Source organism: Anguilla rostrata, unplaced genomic scaffold (genome assembly GCF_018555375.3).
Source record: "Anguilla rostrata isolate EN2019 unplaced genomic scaffold, ASM1855537v3 scaf1018, whole genome shotgun sequence".
Lineage (NCBI taxonomy): Eukaryota > Metazoa > Chordata > Actinopteri > Anguilliformes > Anguillidae > Anguilla > Anguilla rostrata.
Genome location: NW_026986367.1, coordinates 1 through 19,497, shown reverse-complemented (window position 1 = coordinate 19,497; position 19,497 = coordinate 1). Strand labels below are relative to the sequence as shown.

Here is a 19,497-nt window from a genome sequence, read left to right as displayed (position 1 = left end):
ATATCAAGTGTTTAGATTATGGCCTCAGAGAGAGAAACAGTGAACTGGATACAATATTGGCTTGAAGAATGCTGCCTACCCTCCCCTCCATGAACCTTAAAGGAAACGTCCTTTACGCCACTCTGATACCCTTATCTAGGCAGGCGATCTATGGGTCCCACCTCCTGCACAGTTTGTCTCAGGAGAGACAAACCAGAAGACAAAGCTATTTACAAGGCCAGAGGCCCAGTGTGGCTACAGAATGAACAAAGATCCGGTTCTGTTTGATCTTAAGTTTAAATGCAATATGTGACATTTTATTGAAATTGTTGACTGAAAACTTTATGTTTATGTTAGAAGCACAATGTCATGGTTTTAGGGTGCAGTGGCTGGGTGTGGCCACCAGGGGAGCACCCTGAGTCCTGATTGGGCTCAGCTGTTCATCGCCTATTTAACCTGTGACGTGACAGGGTTCATCGTGTCTGTGTCAATATTACTCAGACCAGAGCCAGGTATTAGGATGGTGGGACAAGTGCTCTGTGTGAGCTTTTTGTGTTAGATTGCTTGTCCGGTTTATTCAGCGTGGGTGTGAAGCGCAGTTTAGTGCTCTATGAAAAGGTTCTTTATTATTTTGCAGCTCTGTGAGCTGGGGTATTTGGGATGTTGTCCTGGTCTTGTTTTTCTTTTGAGTTTTTCTGAGTTGCACTCAGATTATTTATTTTAGCTGAGTGTTTGTCACTCAGCTGTATTCTCTGTTAAACCCTAAGTCTAAGGGTTTCCCTTTGGGACTTCTGGGGCCTTTATTATTTTGTACCAGTGTTTGGGTTCTCGGTTAGCATTTGTTGGATATCGGCTTCGCTACTATTATTTCTTTGTTTTTTTCCCCTTCCCTCTGTTTAGTCCTTCGGGATTTAGGGGCTACTTGTAGTAGCCTGATGGTACCCTTGTCAGTGTGCTTGTGAACCTCCGAACACTACCCATTCCCCTTTTCACACAAGTAAACTTCCATGCTTTATATTGGTATTCAATAACTTAACTGAATTACGTCCTAATATATTCATGTTTGGTCTTGTTAGAAAGGGATTAAATTCCTGAAAATCTAGGTAATAATATGGTTCTTAGCCATGCTTTCAACAACATAAGGTCACTTTCATTAAAAAGTACACTGTCAGCTTTTAGAGAGGGCACTCCTCGTCATAAATGAGCACGCCCCCCTTCTACACCTGAACTCGGCATTGCCCAAACAGGGCAAACATGCTCGAGCCATGTTGCGTCAAGTGTTTATGATGGCCACAGGAAAAGGTTGTGTTGTGTTGCAGTTGGTCTTTATTTTGGTGGTGGTTTCTTGGTTGTGCGTTTTAGTTCATTTCCTTTGTTCCCGTGGCACTGGAAGAGGGGAATACTTTGATAAGGTCTGGCTCTTCAGTCTTTCTTTTCTGGTAATCTAAATTTAGCATCTTGTTTGATGTCTTCTGTTTTGTTTTGTAACTTAGAAGTAGACCTGATACAGAGTTTGTTTTGGTTTGTCAGTTGAATCCACCAGGTTACTGTTGACTGACCTATCAATGATTGAATTCATAATTGTCATTTTCAATAATACTTGTTAAATTAAATCATGTAAAATATATTTTTTATGTAGGTTAAGTGAGGGGCTTTAGCACGCAATACCACTTGTGTTCAGTATTCAGAGTGCTGAACATTTTAACAAGGGCATTGACCGAAGCGCTGGATTCAGAAAATAAACATATTTTTACTTAATTGTTGCTTGCCCGACAGTGCCTCCTGGAGTTTTAAATACACTGCTGTCTGAGCTTTAATCTCAATTTAAACTGCCGCTGGGTCCATACAGCCTGCCCACTGCTTATTCCTGTATTTTAATGTATAAACACAATATGCAGATGTTCCCCTGTCATACAGTACTGCACTGCTGCCCTGCTCTCCCAGGGAGTATCGGGGCTCCCCCACTCCCTGCCCACTGATCCCTTAGCAGTGTGCAGCACCAGGGGGTCCTGAGACAGCCTCAGCACAGGGGCTCAGCTGATCCCTCAGCAGTGTGCAGCACCAGGGGGTCCTGAGACGTCCTCAGCACAGGGGCTCAGCTGATCCCTTAGCCCATAGTGATGGATGACAAAGGGTTTTTTCATTTGTGCTACCTCATATTTGTACCCCAGTGAAACATGAAATGGTGAAAGGCAGCAAACAGTTCTGGGGACTGAGATCAATTTCAAATTCAAAATCAAATTTCATTAGATGCCACTTTGTTTGGTTTTATTTTAAATATTCATTCAGGGTGCCAATTATTTTGACCCCTATGTTTTTGAGAAAAATGCTATTTTCCTAAGTTTTTTATAAGAATTAAGTTTTATTAAAGTGAAATGTTTGAGCAGAAAATTAAAATCATTATGTTAAAATGTTTCTTTTATACAATCATTTATGCTCGTTTTAATGAAGAGTGCCAATAATTCTTCTTTACTTGAATATATTAACTCTTCTTTGCAGACTGAACAGCTGTGACCTCACAGAGAAGTCCTGTGATATTGTGGCCTCAGCTCTCCAGTCATCAAACTCACCCCTGAGAGATCTGGACCTCAGCTACAATAACCTGGGAGATTCAGGAGTGGAGCTGCTCTGTGCTGGACTGATGAGTCCAAACTGTAAACTGCAGAGACTGGGGTGAGTAGTGCTGTGTACTGTGTGACATTAACTAAATAGAATTACTGATTATGGCAATGTAAGGGTTTGAATTTTGTCACAGGGAAGACTAATTTCCTGACTCCATTCATTTTCAGAGCCTGTAACCTAATGTTTTGTGAATATGATTTGTCATAAGATTATTGACTGAGGTGTGCTCATATGAAATGATGGGCAGCTTGACCCTGTATCCTGGAGGGAGAGACTAGCTACTGCTGCCAGGCATTCATCTAAGTGTTCTCTGACATTAAGATCTGCAATCCTGGGAGGTAAATGTCATGCTCATCCAGGAATCTAAAACCAACACCTGGGATTAAGCTAATTAAGATTTACCCCATTTGGGTAACGACACTATATAAATATCACAAGGCATGCCTTCTGTATTATTCTATTAAATAACATTTGACTGACCCATGAGCTGCATATCCTGCTAGTGAAATTAACAATATGCCCAGTGAGTACCTCAGTAAGGGTGTTACCCCCCAAAACTAAGTTACTGTCACTACCCCGGTTCTCCGAAACACAGAGTAGTGAGATCCACGTATGGGAAACAACATCCGGTAATCCAATTTCACCAAGTATGGTTCTGACAGCCAGTAGCGCATTCAGTGCTACAGGAGACTACTGCCCTCCTGGAAGAACATATGGGACACTGCAGTGCTACTACTCTTCATAGTCACATCTCATGCGTGGCAAGCAGGGCAGTCTTGGTGGATCTCTCCACCGGGGTTACAACAGTAACCTAAAGTTCTCTTTCATCATCTCGTGTTTGAGATACACCTATGGGGAGATATAGACAGCTCCCAGAATGCCTTATGCTCACAGCTGAGATGCTGTCAGGCCAGCAAAGGATGCCTTCTCCCCTGAGGGGAGGGTGGTGTATGGCATATCCCATGTAGGGAAGTACTGAAGACTTTCCACTGCCCAAAGCTATAGCCAGGACCCAGGAACAATGTGAAGTACTAAAACCCATATCAGATGAGGGAAGATGTGTGCACCTCACACAGAGCTCACCCCTAGAACTGAGTGGGGCTACCTGGTGACGTTTCAGGTGGAACCTAGCAACAGTATCTGGAGAAACCCAGCCTGCGGCTGAATAAATTTCCTGTAAGGAGACCCCATGAATAGGGCCCACTATGCAGCCATGCCCCTCATTGAATGAGCCCTCAGGCCCAAGGGGGGTGTTATCCTTTTTGAATCATATGCCATAACAAGAGCTTCCACAAGCCAATGGGACAGCCGCTGCTTAGAGATACTTTTCCTTTACAGGCAGGGGCCCAGGCCCTGGTCGCTCTTTCTAAAAACCTTAGTCTTTGTCATATACGTGCGGAGAACACAGCATATGCAGCCTATGCTCCTCGTCAGAGGAAAAAGGTGGTGGGTGAAAAGCGGCAAGCTCCAACACCTCACATGTGAAAGGAGGGAAGCTTTTAGGCATAAAGGCTGGATTGAGCTTAAGAAAAAGCCTTTCCATATTAGGGGAGAATATTGTGCACGAGAGATGCACTGAGAGCACATGGAGGTCACTGACTCACTTAGCTGAGGCTAGTGCAAGCAGCAGCGCTGTCTGGAGAGACAACAATTTTAAATCTATCTCATGTATAGGCTCTAATGGCCTTAGAGACAGAGCCTCTAGCTCCAGTGATAAATCCCAAGGGGAAATGAGCTTTTTAGCAACAGGCAGAGAACAGTGAGCCCCCTTCATGAACCTGTGAATGAGGGGGTGCTGTCCCACTGCGTGGTCTTTCAACCCAACACGACCAGCAGTGATAGCTGTCAGGTAGATCTTATTGGTAGAAAAGGATTTCTCTTTATCCATAAGATTCTGTGAAAAGCACAGCACGTCAGAAACAGAGCACTGGTAAGGCACTAACTGATGAGAGGCACACCATCTTTCAAACACCTGACACTTATAGTCATGAAGTGACCTGGTAGAGGGCGCTCTCGTGCTCTGGATGGTTGCAGGCACGCGAGGGGGAAGCCCTAATGCGTTGAGGTTATGCCTCTCACGGGCCAAGCCCATAGAGCTACTCGCTCGGGGCAGGGGTGGTGTATTTCCCCGTTCACCTGAGACAGGAGGTCTGTGCGTAGCGGGAGCGTGCATGGCTGTACATAAAGGAGAGGGATAATCACTGCAGTAACATTTCCAAAATCTGGGGATGGAGACACCATTCCCCATACAGTGGGTTTCCCCTTGACAGCAGATCAGTGCTCGTGTTCAGAATTCCTGGAACATCAATCAATCAGTCAAATTTTATTTATATAGCGTATTTCACAGCAATTGTCACAATACGCTTCACAGACAACCCTGGCCTAGACCCCCACAGGAGCAAGCCTAAAGCAACATGGGTCACGCGTAACTACAGAAAGTGATGGCTGCTCCAGACCAACAGACTGTGGGCTAGACCATGGAGCTGGAGGGAGTGCATGCCACCTTGGTGATTGACATATGCTACCGCAGTCATTATCACAGAGTACCAGCACATGATGTCCCCTTAGACAGGGAAGAAAATATCTGAGAGCTGTCCATATAGTTAATAGCTAAAAGAAAATTGATTTACCATGTAACCCTCCTGAGACCCCCCACCCCAGAGAGGGATGTGTCTGTCCTTTTTTTCCGTATGAAAACGATCCTGAGAGGGGTTCCCTGAGTGTAAAAGTCTGTGTTTTCCCAGTGACGCAGAGTTGCAGAGCGCTTGTGTGTTACTGTGAGACAGCGATGGAGATCGCACACGGGGCTGAGGTGGAGGGATGAAATCCACCTCATAAAGCCCCTCATTCTTAACAGCCCCAGTGGCAAAACCTGAGAGGCTGGCACCATCAGCCCCTGTAGTCTGAGGCATGTGTGATACTGTACTCTCGAGCCGGGCTTGAACTGAGAGAGACATACTCTGGGAGATTAAATGCAGTCCGCTGATAGGCAAGCTCACATGGATACAGCGTATAAATCCACTCCCAAGAACGTTACACTCCAGGATGGGGAGAGATTGCTGTGAAACCAAGAGACATCAGATGTGTCTGAACTCACTGAGTGTCCTGCACAACTCTGGGTTTTGAATTGGCAATAATCAGCTAATCGTCTGTATAAGTCAGTATTCTGAGCCTCATTAGTCTTAATGGAGCCAGACCCGCCTCTACACAAATACAGAACACCCGTGGACTCAGGGAAAGGCCAAAGGGTGGAACTGTGTATTTGTAGCAAACACCGCGATGGGCAAAGCGGAGGAATTTTGTGTGAGGGGGATAAATGCTTATGTGGAAGAAGGCATCTTTCAGATTTACTGATGTGAAATAGTGATGTTAAGTTAATCAATTAACTGTTAATTCTTAATAAGAATGTTGATTGATGAATTTCTATAGATTAAACAGTTACATTTCAATAAACCATTTCAATGAATGACCTAATGTTGGTGATTAGATTTCAAATTAAAGAGACGTTTCTAAAATGTTAAATTAGAGAGTCATGGTTCCCTTGACTGGCAGCATTAGTAAAACGTTATTGGTCCATTCCTGGAACATCAGTGCCAATCTGAGCGCGTCTTCCGAGCTGCTGGTCTCACCTTCAGTAGACACACCAGACTGACCCCAAAGCACATAGACATGCTCATGCTCCTTAAAAAAAATGCTTAGGTATTAAGTTTTGCATATTTTAAGTCATTCTTTTTATAGGTCTTGGAGTAGATTTTAATCTAATCAGTTAATCATTATTAATCAATTATTGGGTGCTGACGATTGATTAAAAGAATTGCACAAAATTTTCCAATCGTTCTGATATATTGAACATGAAAGAGTTCTGTATGTTAACATTTTGAAATTATATTGCCTCAAATGTTTGTTTAACACTGAGATCCAAGATAGGAAGTTGAGAACCATCCTTCTTTGGGAGCTGGAAATAAGGAAAATAAAAACTATGTTGGGTTCGATCTCTGGGAACCACACGTATTTCCCCCTTTTTGTAAGAGGGAAGGAATTTATTCCTCTTAAACATGGGAGCGCTCTCTTGTGTTTGAGAGTAAATGACTCTGTTGAAATGGGGGGTTCACTCTGAACTGGAGTCTGTAGCCCTTGGCTATTGTCTGTAGCTTTTGGCTATAGTAGCGCTGCAGTGTTCTATGTGCTCTTCCAGGAGGGCAGTAGCCTCCTTTCGCATTGGACGCACTACTGTCTGTCAGAGCCAGACTTAGTGCAATTGGATGCTTCTATGGAGGTCTGGACCGGATGTCATTCCCTAGAGTTGGCTTTCAAACACAAGATGATGAAAGAGAAGTTTATTTATGGCACCAATGCAGTGATTTGTTCAAGCAGAGATGCACACTTCAGTCAGTGTGTAAGTAAGCCATGTACTTTGGATGCGCTGTAAGAGAAAGAGTACTTTATCATATGACAAAATATGAGAGTTGCTAATAACCATGAATTGAAAGCTTTAACAGTGTTAAGAGGCAATCATTGGGATGGCAGGTATGCCATCCCGCCAAGTTACGCCTTGGCGGGGGCATGCCCCATACCTATACAGCACCGAGAGTTTTCACTTTTCAGGGCTCCCCACAGAAATGACCACAACAGCCACAGACACTCAGCCCTTAAAAACATTAAATTCTGTACATTCTGACCCCATTTCAACAGACAGATTTCATAAACAACTTCACATGTCCACACAATAAAGCCCCAAACTAAGGGGATTTTGAGTTTTCTCCTTCTTCTTCTTCTTCTCATTCTTATTTTTCCTGCTGCCCATCCCACTAACAACATGTCTCCCCATTGGACATTTTACCGACACCAGCCAAATCTTCACCTACAAGACCCAATCAAAAACTCGCATACACACGCAAAATACCCATACCTTTTTACTCTGAAACATTTCCATTTTAAACAGCTAGCCTGCCTGTGGCCTAATGGGCAAGGTTACAGTCTTGGCAACGTGGGGTTGTAGGTTCAAGCCCAGCTAGGGACACGTTTCTTTAACCTGCTTTTACCCTCACTAATAATTGTCTAATACTACTCAATTATTGCTTTTGCACCATATCTACCCGCCGTTCACCGAACGTATACCGAACTGAACTGCATTATGACGTACCGTCTGCAGTTCAGTTATTAACCGGCTACAATATTGCAAAGCCATATGGATTCAACAGGAGCTCTTCTGTGCTTAATGGCCTGTATTCTTCTTTAAAACTACGGACAGGTTTGCCAATGATATTTCACGCATTGCATAGCTGTGTCACGGTGCTGCATTAACAAAGTCACAGACTGGTAAACGTCCGGTTGAAGGATTGAATCCTGCCTCGCCCTCAGGCAGATAGTTTCCTCTTTTACACTAACGTTTTCTTACGCTTATATTTGCTTTACCAAAACTCACTCACAGCCACCCATATGCATTTCATGGCGGCAAATGTATTCCTTTTATTAAAAAGTTACACCAGTTCACCACTGTGCCATTTCTACTAACTATATTTCTTCACTTGGCTACCGTACAAAACCTTCTTATCAGCAAACCACATTTCTACATTCATGTTACCTCGCCCTGTTCTCTATCTAGCCACATACAAACAATTACTACGTATGTACGTTCTGCAACTCCGCATTAAAACATTACATTTAAAATCATGACTCACTCATAATTATAACTACTACTGAACATGACAAAAGCACATCAGTGCAATAGATTACACATGTTACTTAACCCTCCACTTCAACGACTAACATTTTATACAGACTGTTATATATACCGTTCGATAAGGAAACTAAGCGCGTTCATGGTCACTTCATTTACTTCGCACTATAGTCTGTGATCATGTCAACCTTCACCTACATGCCCATTCTGCTAAAAACATATTGTTTCAACTACGCAATTTCATAATTTCTCCTAATTTATCTCACACTGTTGTTATTTTCTCATGTGCAAAGCCTGCTGGGACATATGCGTCTGCTCCTATTCTCCACTATCATGTTTTCCGGTTCTAGCTTAGCAAAACAGCGAAGAGGATTCCTACCTGCAGATAAGCCTATCAAAATGCCTTATAAACCTTACAAACACTAAAAGTGCATCTCCACGAAATAACAGACAACGGAGCAGGACAGAAGGCTACACAAGTTGCGACCTAGGGAGCTCTAATTTTACGAGCTTGCTGATTCTTTTGTCAATCAAGGCTCGTTGGATGGCCGTGAGTACATACACTGGCCATATTTCACCTGCGTTTCTCATGCGTTTACACCTTACGCCACCGCACCCTTTGTCACAGCCACTGTTTTACATATATAGCAAACCGAAACTGCTAAACGGTACACGCTCATCAGACTGTACAACTTCACACAAGGATAGCCATAATCCACAACCGTTTCTTACAGGGTCACTTCGCATTCTCACTCTAATAAACGCTTTGCAAAAAGAAATGATATCTCATAAAAAAAACAATCAATCTTGACTTTGAGAAAGCCATCCACACATATGTTTGGCCTGTCCATGTACTGCATGCTTATACACACAAGTGACTTGAAAGAATTGAGGAAATATTGGGTAGCATTGCTTTGGAATACATCTTATTTAATTTCGGTGAGGCAAGATAGCCTATATTGTTTGTAGTACCGTAACTTGGCGTCATTTGGATATCAATACTTTTAATGGCAGGCCTGGATTTTGGCAGTCTGAATGAATGAGTTATAGACGGTGTATGTCTTGTATGTGTGAGTAACTTGGCATTTTTGTACGTTGAAAACGTGTTTTTAATGAAATTTTTTTAACAAGACATGGCAAGATGGACTGGACACTTTGCTATAAGTGAGGAAAGGACATGCACCTGAAGAGATTGTAAGATAAAGAAATGGAACACAAAGAAATTGTGATGTATACCAAAAATGCTTTTTATGAAAGGACTTTGGATAATGAAGTAAATAGTTTGAGCTTCCCTTAAATGCTATCCAGAGAACATCTCCCACAATCCACACTAGTTTACATTTGACTAAATGAAGTCTGACCTGACCAAAACTCTAGTACCTACCGCCGCCCCCCCCCCACCCTACAGGGACAGGGGTGCTGAATGGTAATTTTACTGACAGTAAATAAGGGGCATTGTACTGCTGGTGTGCCCTAACGATTGAATATATCATTCCTGTATGTGTTGCATGTCTTCCTGCAAGGGTTTACAGTGATGGTCCTTCTAAGGACTGTTTTATACTTCTGTGTAGTCTGCATAGTTTGCATGATTTGCATTGTGTGTGTCATTTGCAAACGGGCAGATAATTTATATGGCATGTTGTACAGGTACAGGATGTGATTTTCCACCCACTTACAGATACCTCCAATTCCATATCTTTCATATCCTTTAATAAACTTTTATCACATCCACACTTTATGCTACGGGAACGAGGCACAGATGAGGCAGACACTGCTGGCAACATGCCTGTAGATGACTTTTATTTTGACAGCGGTATCACAATGAATGAAGACAGGGGAAAAGTGAAACACAAGACGAGATCAGGCTACTCAAATGTTGGGGAAAGCAAAAGTGCTAGGGAAGTGCAGACGGGTCCAAAATTCAGGCCATGAGGAGGGGCACATCCGAGTCTACTACAAAAAAAAAACGAGAAACAGAGACTCTGTTAGTCACTCATTGAGGGGAAAGCCAGCACACCCCTGGAGTGAGACCATGAGGCCTATATAGGGCCAGCAGCTACTCAGGCAAAGGGGAAAGTGGTGTGGAAAAAGCACTGGTATGCTGCCGGTGGCCTGACTGTATCTCAGGTCCAGGTCTGAGTGCAGAGTGGAGGTGCTGAAACTCAGCCCTGTCCCTCCGGCGCTGTCCAGGTCTGAGTGCGGAGTGGAGGCGCTGAAACTCAGCCCTGTCCCTCCGGCGCTGTCCATGGTGCTGCAGGCTGGCCGGTGAGAGACAGGTGAAGTGGAGCAGAGTGGCAGCTGATGGCAGGGGCTCCAGAGGCCCACACCACAATACATATATATGAGCATGTGCATTACTTCCTGTTACAGTGTATCTGCCTTTAGCTGTATGTTAGTGTGCAGAGCTGTGGAAGTGTGTCACAGAAAACCAAAAGGAAATAAGCAAAGTCAATGTCCACTCTGAAAAATGTGTGTTTCCTTTTACATCTTTACTTTTGGTGGTGGCCAAACATCCTACAGCACTGAAAACTAACTTGCTGTCCACTCTGAAAGATGGCAGCTGCACGTCTAGTATGGGATGGGAGGGTTAAGCCCAGAGAAAAGATCATAGGAAAGGTAGATGAGCCCTTTGCCCCAATTCAGAGAACTTACAGTATAAGAAAAGGGGACATTTGGGTCAGAATTACATCTGTAGAACTGTCAGAGTTCAGTCCCGCTGGATGTTTAATTTTCATGTCCAAAATACTGCAGTTGGAGAGTGTAGCACAGATATCTTCCTCAGAGCATCATCAACCTTAAAATCCTCAATTTCACTCTTCATCGCTGAACACTGTAATTGGCACATTTCCCATATTAGATACATGCTTCATGTATACCTAATATAATAATACTATAATATATGAACTCTTCTTTGCAGACTGAACAACTGTAAACTCACACAGAAGTGCTGTAATATTGTGGCCTCAGCACTCCAGTCATCAAACTCACCCCTGAGAGATCTGGACCTCAGCAACAATAACCTGGGAGATTCAGGAGTGGAGCTGCTCTGTGCTGGATTGAGGAGTCCAAACTGTAAACTACAGAGACTGGGGTGAGTAGTGCTGTGTATTGTGTGATCTTAACTAAATAGCATTTGTGATTATGGTTCTATTCAGTGAAATATTAAAACGCTCTTTCTCTCTCAGTTTACTCCTGTCCACCAGCATTCTTTCTTTTCCCATATATACCTTACTCCTCTATCACAACAAGCAAATAAAAGCAGGATAAAACCTTTTGAGGGTTGCCAGGTTTGTGGTTCCTGAGCAAAATGTAAGGTTTCAGTGGAGTCTGTAGTATCAGGTCACAGGTGATGACTGGATGCTGAGTGTCTGATTGACATGGTAAAAGATTGACCACCTGCATAGTAAAATGTTTCAGGTCTGTCACACATTGCAGTTTTCATCCATCTCCATTATTCACTACCTGCTATGAACTCTAATGAAATCCATATATTTACCCCACTCTCTTTCATACGCTGACCTTTTTATGAAGGTGTGTTTTACTCCTTCATCACACACCTGTGTGTGCTACAGGATTGTGGTGTTTCTGAAAGGATTGTGAATAAAATGGTATTTTATTCTGCTGGTAAAGCCAAGCATTAACTATTGGCCGACAGGGTGTGTGTGTACATCTTGGTGGGAGAGTGTCCATCTGATCAACATGTGAGCTGCTGTTTAGATGCAGTGTTGCATCATTTAGTTTAGTCACTCTTCTGTGGTCCCAGTCCCAAGTCATAGGATTGATATTATACCATTGTAAGCAGGCATGCTGTGTGGAATAGCCTGATTCAGAGTTCAATGTTCTGGCTCTAGCTCCTATCATCTAAAGGATAACATAATTTACAGGAGTATTTCTTAGATAAGTATTCTAATAACTCAAATGCCCCCACTTATTAAATTTTTTGTGCAGTTTATTTTACTCCACAAGGTATACCAAACATGTTAATAAGGGGTTTTAAAAGAAAAAAATGATTTAATACATCAGGCTTTTATTATCATTATTATTATCATTGTTAAAATAATAATTAAATGCAACGTAATAATTCGCCTGATATATTTGCAAAAGTGTGCGAGAATAAAATGAATGGATGGATTATAGGGCAAGGACACGCGGAAAATAGGTGCAATGTGTGGAATTTTCAAAAGACACCATGTTTTTAAAGATCTAGTGTTTACCAGCAGTAAAAGTTAGTGGCAATAATCAGTTGTGGTGTTTTCATACAGCCACTGTATGGCGCTGAACTGTAATTCCAGTTGATGCCATAGTTGCATTGCTGGGAGGTCGTGCCAGCCAGATGAACTGAAGTGTAGCACAGCTCGTACACGGCTCCGGCACAGCTTCAGCTGTTAGCAAGTACAATATTGCAGGTCTGACCAATGATATCATTGCTGTTTAGATAAAACCTTCATGTTATTTTATATACTGGTGTATATATTTAAGTTGTCTGTGACAGTAAGCTGCTTAGTTCTTCACTGACTCCACTAGCTAGATTGATTCATGAAGTAAGGTTAAGGTAGGTTGGGCTGGCTAGCTAGCTAACTCGTGCCTGTGAGTCAAAGCTAAAGTTACAACAGTTGTCAACTTGAGGGTCATGTTGTTTGAAGAAAATGATAAACGAATGATTTTTGCAAAGTGCTAATAGTTATTATCAGATACTTGTTTTATGTAACTGTGTAGTTCTAGATTTATTTTAAAGAATAACTATCTGAGGTAACAGTAAACGGCTCAGAGCAAGCTGACATCGCCATGGTAACCAACCAACCCTCCTAACGGCCACATTTTAAACAGTGTTGTCAATATTACCGTCAAGTTAAATACGAATTCGCAATTTTGTATTGAACGTGGTTTCATTTCACCGTTGTGAAAATTTTTAAATGAATGTCAAAAACGCTGAATTAGTTAACCCTAAATTGTTTGATAACTTGATGGTTACAAGATTAGGAAGAAAATATTATCATGATAACAGTTGACGTAGGCCTATTAAGCTAATGGGTTTCACGTGTACATTAATAGTTATATTTATCTATTCATAGTGATGAATATTGAACGTTTTTAAAACGTATAGATGTTCATGGACCGAAGAACATGTCAGGTCAGGTAAAGTGCACCACGAAAATGCTGTTTCTTGTGTTTGCAGATTAAATGAATATGTTTGCAAGTCAGATAAGTTCATCATATGGAAAGGGTTTGGCAATGAATTCCTTGCAGTAGACTCCCAGCCTTGAGGTTTCATTATTTTTGTCAGTTAATAGAGCCCAGTAATTGCCTTAGACTTTTGTGTATTAGTAAGAATACTTAGTGAACTTAATTTACACACCCCCCTCCCTCTTTCTGTGTGTACATCCCCAGATAGCAAGTGACTCCGGGCCGGACTCGGCGCAATTCCGGCCCGGAGTCGCTGGCTATCTGGGTCTCAGGAATGCGTAGGTACATAAATATATCAAGTGCCACGGTACACAGTGTCACAGCTGTGAATTTGTGTGTGTGTGTGTGTGTGTGGTTTCTCCACAGGCTGGGTTGGTGTAATCTCACAGAGGGCTGCTGTGATGTTCTGGCCTCAGTCCTGCGTTCTCCTGACTCAGAGCTGAGAGATCTGGAGCTCAGAGACAATGAGCTGCAGGATTCAGGAGTGAGAGCGCTCTCTGCTGGACTGGAGGACCCACATTGTAATCTGCAGAGACTGAGGTGAGTACAAACACACACCCCTTCAATCCAAAGGGCTCCAGTGTGACTAAATACAACACTGATGTCAATGTTTCTAATGTGAAAACAGACACTTCACAGAACTGAAACAGCATGTTCCTGTTCTTCCTCTTGGAAGAATAAGACTCTACACACGAATGAAGAAAATGAATTAGTCCTGTTTCCTGAACTGTAGTGGGTTGTAAACTCAAATGTGTTTGATAATGGCTCATTCTACATTTCATTTATTTTATATTACGTGTAGAAGGTGTGTAACACACTGCTATGTGTTTGACACACACAGCCCTGTTAGTTTATATTAATGTACTGTAAAGTGTGTAACACACTGCTATGTGTTTGACACACACAGGCCTGTTAGTTTATACTAATGTGCTGTAAGGTGTGGAACACACTGCTTTGTGTTTGACACACACAGCCCTGTTAGTTTATATTAAGGTGTGTAACACACTGCTATGTGTTTGACACACACAGGCCTGTTAGTTTATTTTAATGTGTGTAAGGTGTGTAACACACTGCTATGTGTTTGACACACAGCCCTGTTAGTTTATATTAATGTGCTGTAAGGTGTGTAACACACTGCTATGTGTTTCACACACACCGCCCTGTTAGTTTATATTAAGGTGTGTAACACACTGCTATGTGTCTGACACACTCAGCCCTGTTAGTTTATATTAATGTGTGTAAGGTGTGTAAAACACTAATATGTGTTTGACACACAGCCCTGTTAGTTTATACTAATGTGCTGTAAGGTGTGGAACACACTTGTGGTGGGGTGGGCGTGGTTTGAGCGTCGGCTGCAGAGAGAGAGAGTGTGAGAGGAGCGGCTCTCGGATCCTTCGTCACAACTGTCAGCTGGAGGTAATCAGCGCCGATAATTGTTAATTGTTTAATTGCGCTGATTCCCTCTGATTGCTTTCAACAGTGAGCCTGGGGTTTTTAAAAGGAAGACCGGAAGCTGGAGCGAGGAGGGCTGATGACAAGACGGCTGCGGAACCGTCGGGTTTTGTGTGAATATTGTCTGTAAAAGACGCAACTGTAAATAAAAGAGCACGGCAGCGCTAATTACGGAAACGACTGTCTCCCGTGAGTGTGTGTTTAAACAGGAGGGGTGGCACTCACTTGCCACAGTGGTGGCCCGTGCGGGGAGAAGTATTAAACACACGGGAGACAACATGGAACACAGCCAGGAGCAGGGGGAAACAACACAACCGGTGGTAGCGCTGGCGAGGATGCTGGAGGGGATGGCGGCGATGCAGGAGAGGCAGGCGGCGATGCACACCGAACAGCTGGAGGCTCTGCGAGCGCAAACTTCCCTCCAGACCCAGGCTCTACTGCAGCTGGCGGCTGCGGGAGAAACCAGCTCCCGAGAGAGACAGACCGGACCCCCCGTAGCTCTCCATCTGCCAAAAATGACCCCGGAGGACGACGCGGAGGCGTTACTTGAGGGGTTTGAGGTGGCCGCGAGGCCAAGTAAATGGCCGGAGGAGGAGTGGGTCGTCCGCCTCCTGCCCCTCTTGACTGGGGAAGCACAACGAGCGGCACACAGCTTACCCCCCACAGCGCGGACGGTCTACGGCAACCTAAAGAAGGCGGTCCTGGACCGCCTGGGATACAGCCCGGAAGAACACCGGCAACGGTTCAGGGAGACGGCCCTGGCCGGAGAGGACCGACCGTTCGCATACGCACAGAGACTGCTGGACATGGCGCGTCGGTGGCTGCGACCAGAACTCCGGTCAGCAGAGGAGGTGGTGGAGCTGGTGGCCCTCGAACGCTTTATCGATGGCCTCCCGGCGGAGACGGCGAATTGGGTGAGGTGCCATCGGCCGACCGGGTTTGGCGGCCGCCGTCACCCTGGCGGAGGACCACCTGGCGCTCTACCCCCGCGGCCAGTCACAGCAGCAGCAGCAGCAGCAGCAAGGACGGGCAGACACGGCTCCGCGCAGGAGAGCCCTTCCTCGTTCCCTTCCTTCCCCCCTTTCTTCCTCCCTTCCTTCCCCCCTTTCTTCCTCCCTTCCCCGTGCCCAAACCCCCGCACGGGCCACCACTGTGGCAAGTGAGTGCCACCCCTCCTGTTTAAACACACACTCACGGGAGACAGTCGTTTCCGTAATTAGCGCTGCCGTGCTCTTTTATTTACAGTTGCGTCTTTTACAGACAGTATTCACACAAAACCCGACGGTTCCGCAGCCGTCTTGTCATCAGCCCTCCTCGCTCCAGCTTCCGGTCTTCCTTTTAAAAACCCCAGGCTCACTGTTGAAAGCAATCAGAGGCAATCAGCGCAATTAAACAATTAACAATTATAGGCGCTGATTACCTCCAGCTGACAGTTGTGACGAAGGATCCGAGAGCCGCTCCACTCACACTCTCTCTCTGCAGCCGACGCTCAAACCATGCCCACCCCACCACAACACTGCTTTGTGTTTGACACACACAGCCCTTTTAGTTTATATTAAGGTGTGTAACACACTGCTATGTGTTTGACACACAGCCCTGTTAGTTTATATTTATGTGCTGTAAGGTGTGTAACACATTAATATGTGTTTGACACACACAGGCCTGTTAGTTCATACTAATGTGCTGTAAGGTGTGTAACACACTGCTTTGTGTTTGACACACACAGCCCTGTTAGTTTATATTAATGTGCTGTAAGGTGTGTAACACACTGCTATGTGTTTGTCACACACAGCCCTGTTAGTTTACATTAATGTGTGTAAGGTGTGTAACTCACTGATATGTGTTTGACACACACAGCCCTGTTAGTTTATATTAATGTGTGTAAGGTGTGTAAACCACACTGTATAATAGTGTGTAATGTAGTGTTTACACACAGCCCTGTTAGTTATATTAATGTGTGTAAGGTGTGTAACATTTGTGTTTGACACACAGCCCTTGTTCTATTATGTGGTAAGGTGTGTAACACACTGCCATGTGTTTGACACACGCAGCCCTGTTAGTTTATATTAATGTGTGTAAGGTGGGTAACACACTGCTATGTGTTTGACACACAGCCCTGTTAGTTTATATTAATCTGTGTGAGGTGTGTAAGACACTGCTATGTCTTTGACACACACTGCCCTGTTAGTTTATATTAATGTGTGTAAGGCATGTAACACACTGCTATGTGTTTGACACACACAGCCCTGTTAGTTTATATTAATGTGTGTACGGTGTGTAACACACTACTATGTGTTTGACACACACAGCCCTGTTAGTTTATATTAATGTGTGTAAGGTGTGTTTGTCCTTCTCTCTGCAGGCTGTCAGGCTGTAGAGTCACACAGAGAGGCTGTGATTCTCTGGCTTCAGCTCTGTGTTCAAACCCCTCACACCTGAGAGAGCTGGACCTGAGATACAATCATCCAGGAGACTCAGGAGTAAAAGCGCTGTCTGCTGCTAAACTGGACACACTCACACTGCTGTAAGTACAGAGAGTTTCCACACTGCACCTCACACACACACACACACACACACAACAGAAGGGTTTGGAGGGCATGGAGGGCACTGTACAAACCAGCGTTACCCAAGAGGGTTGGAGATCTACAGTGGAGGGTGCTGCACGGGATCACTGCAGTAAATAGTTTTTTTTCTGTGATGAACCCGGCAGGATCCCACCATTGTCCATTCTGTATGGAGAGAGAAACTGTTTATCATTGTATTTATGGGTGTGCCAGACTTCAGCCTCTCTTTTCTTTCTTGGGAAGTTTATTTATTTTATCCTTGGTTTCCCATACAATCAAAGGCAGATAAGTGCCAGCTAATTTATTTCATTTCAGGGCTAAAATGGCAGTTTCTATAAGTGGGAAAAATATGATTGGTGGAGGGGACTGGCAAGATGTGGCTGTTGTAGTTTGGGGTTTGATCAGGGACACAGTGATGGTGGAGTTTCAGTATTATGAAGCAATGGAGAACCTGAGTGTGTGGCAGGTATGCCATCCCGCCAAGTTACGCCTTGGCGGGGGCATGACCCATACCTATACAGCACCGAGAGTTTGGCACTTTTCAGGGTTCCCCACAGAAATAAGCACAACAGCCACAGACACTCAGCCCTTAAAAACATTCAATTCTGTACATTCTGACCCCATTTCAACAGACAGATTTCATAAAAAACTTCACATGTCCACACAATAAAGTCCCAAACTAAGGGGATTTTGCGTTTTCTCCTTCTTCTTCTTCTCATTCTTATTTTTCCTGCCGCCTATCCCACTAACAACATGTCTCCCCATTGGACATTTTACCGACACCAGCCAAATCTTCACCTACACGACCCAATCAAAAACTTGCATACACACGCAAAATACCCATACCTTTTTACTCTGAAACATTTCCAGTTTAAACAGCTAGCCTGCCTGTAGCCTAATGGGCAAGGTTACAGTCTTGGGAACATGGGGTCGTAGGTTCAAGCCCAGCTTGGAACAGGTTTCTTTAACCTGCTTTTACCCTCACTAATAATTGTCTACTACTTCTCAATTATTGCTTTTGCACCATATCTACCCGCTGTTCACCGAACGTATACCGAACTGAACTGCATTGTGACGTACCGTCTGCACGTTCAGTTATTAACCGGCTACAATATTGCAAAGCCATTTGGATTCAACTGGAGCTCTTCTGTGCTTACTGGCCTGTGTTCTTCTTTAAAACCACGGACAGGTTTGCCAATGATATTTCACGCATTGCATAGCTATGTCACGGTGCTGCATTAACAAAGTCACAGACTGGTAAACCTCCGGTTGAAGGATTGAATCCCGCCTCGCCCTCAGGTAGATAGTTTCCTCTTTTACACTAACGTTTTCTTCCGCTTATATTTGCTTTACCAAAACTCACTCACGGCCACCCATATGCATTTCATGGCGGCAAATGTATTCCTTTTATTAAAAAGTTACACCAGTTCACCACTGTGCCATTTCTACTAACTATATTTCTTCACTTGGCTACCGTACAAAACCTTCTTATCAGCAAACGCCACGTTTCTACATTCATGTTACCTCGCCCTGTTCTCTATCTAGCCACATACAAACAATTACTACGTACGTACGTTCTGCAACTCCGCATTAAAACATTACATTTAAAATCATGACTCACTCATAATTATAACTACTACTGAACATGACAACAGCACATCAGTGCAATAGATTACACATGTTACTTAACCCTCCACTTCAACGACTAACGTTTTATACAGACTGTTATATATGCTGTTCGATAAGGAAACTAAGCGCGTTCATGGTCACTTCATTTACTTCGCACTATAGTCTGTCATCATGTCAACCTTCACCTACATGCCCATTCTGCTAAAAACATATTGTTTCAACTACGCAATTTCTCCTAATTTATCTCACACTGTTGTTATTTTCTCATGTGCAAAGCCTGCTGGGACATATGCGTCTGCTCCTATTCTCCACTATCATGTTTTCCGGTTCTAGCTTAGCAAAACAGCGAAGAGGATTCCTACCTGCAGATAAGCCTATCAAAATGCC

At 43.8% G+C, this 19,497-nt stretch overlaps 1 protein-coding gene across 1 annotated transcript in view; it reads left to right on the top strand.

Annotated features, from left to right (window-relative positions):
* The window catches only part of LOC135247005 (ribonuclease inhibitor-like), a gene marked incomplete at its 3' end in the record, with an annotated part of 38,300 nt that extends 20,859 nt beyond the window's left edge, over positions 1-17,441 (top strand). Inside the window, exons 2-5 of the mRNA XM_064320290.1 lie at positions 2,479-2,652; positions 11,199-11,372; positions 13,832-14,005; positions 17,280-17,441. Of these exons, the coding sequence (XP_064176360.1) occupies positions 2,479-2,652; positions 11,199-11,372; positions 13,832-14,005; positions 17,280-17,441 (684 nt within the window). The remainder of the gene's footprint in view (positions 1-2,478; positions 2,653-11,198; positions 11,373-13,831; positions 14,006-17,279) is intronic.
* Between the last annotated feature and the right edge of the window lie 2,056 nt (positions 17,442-19,497).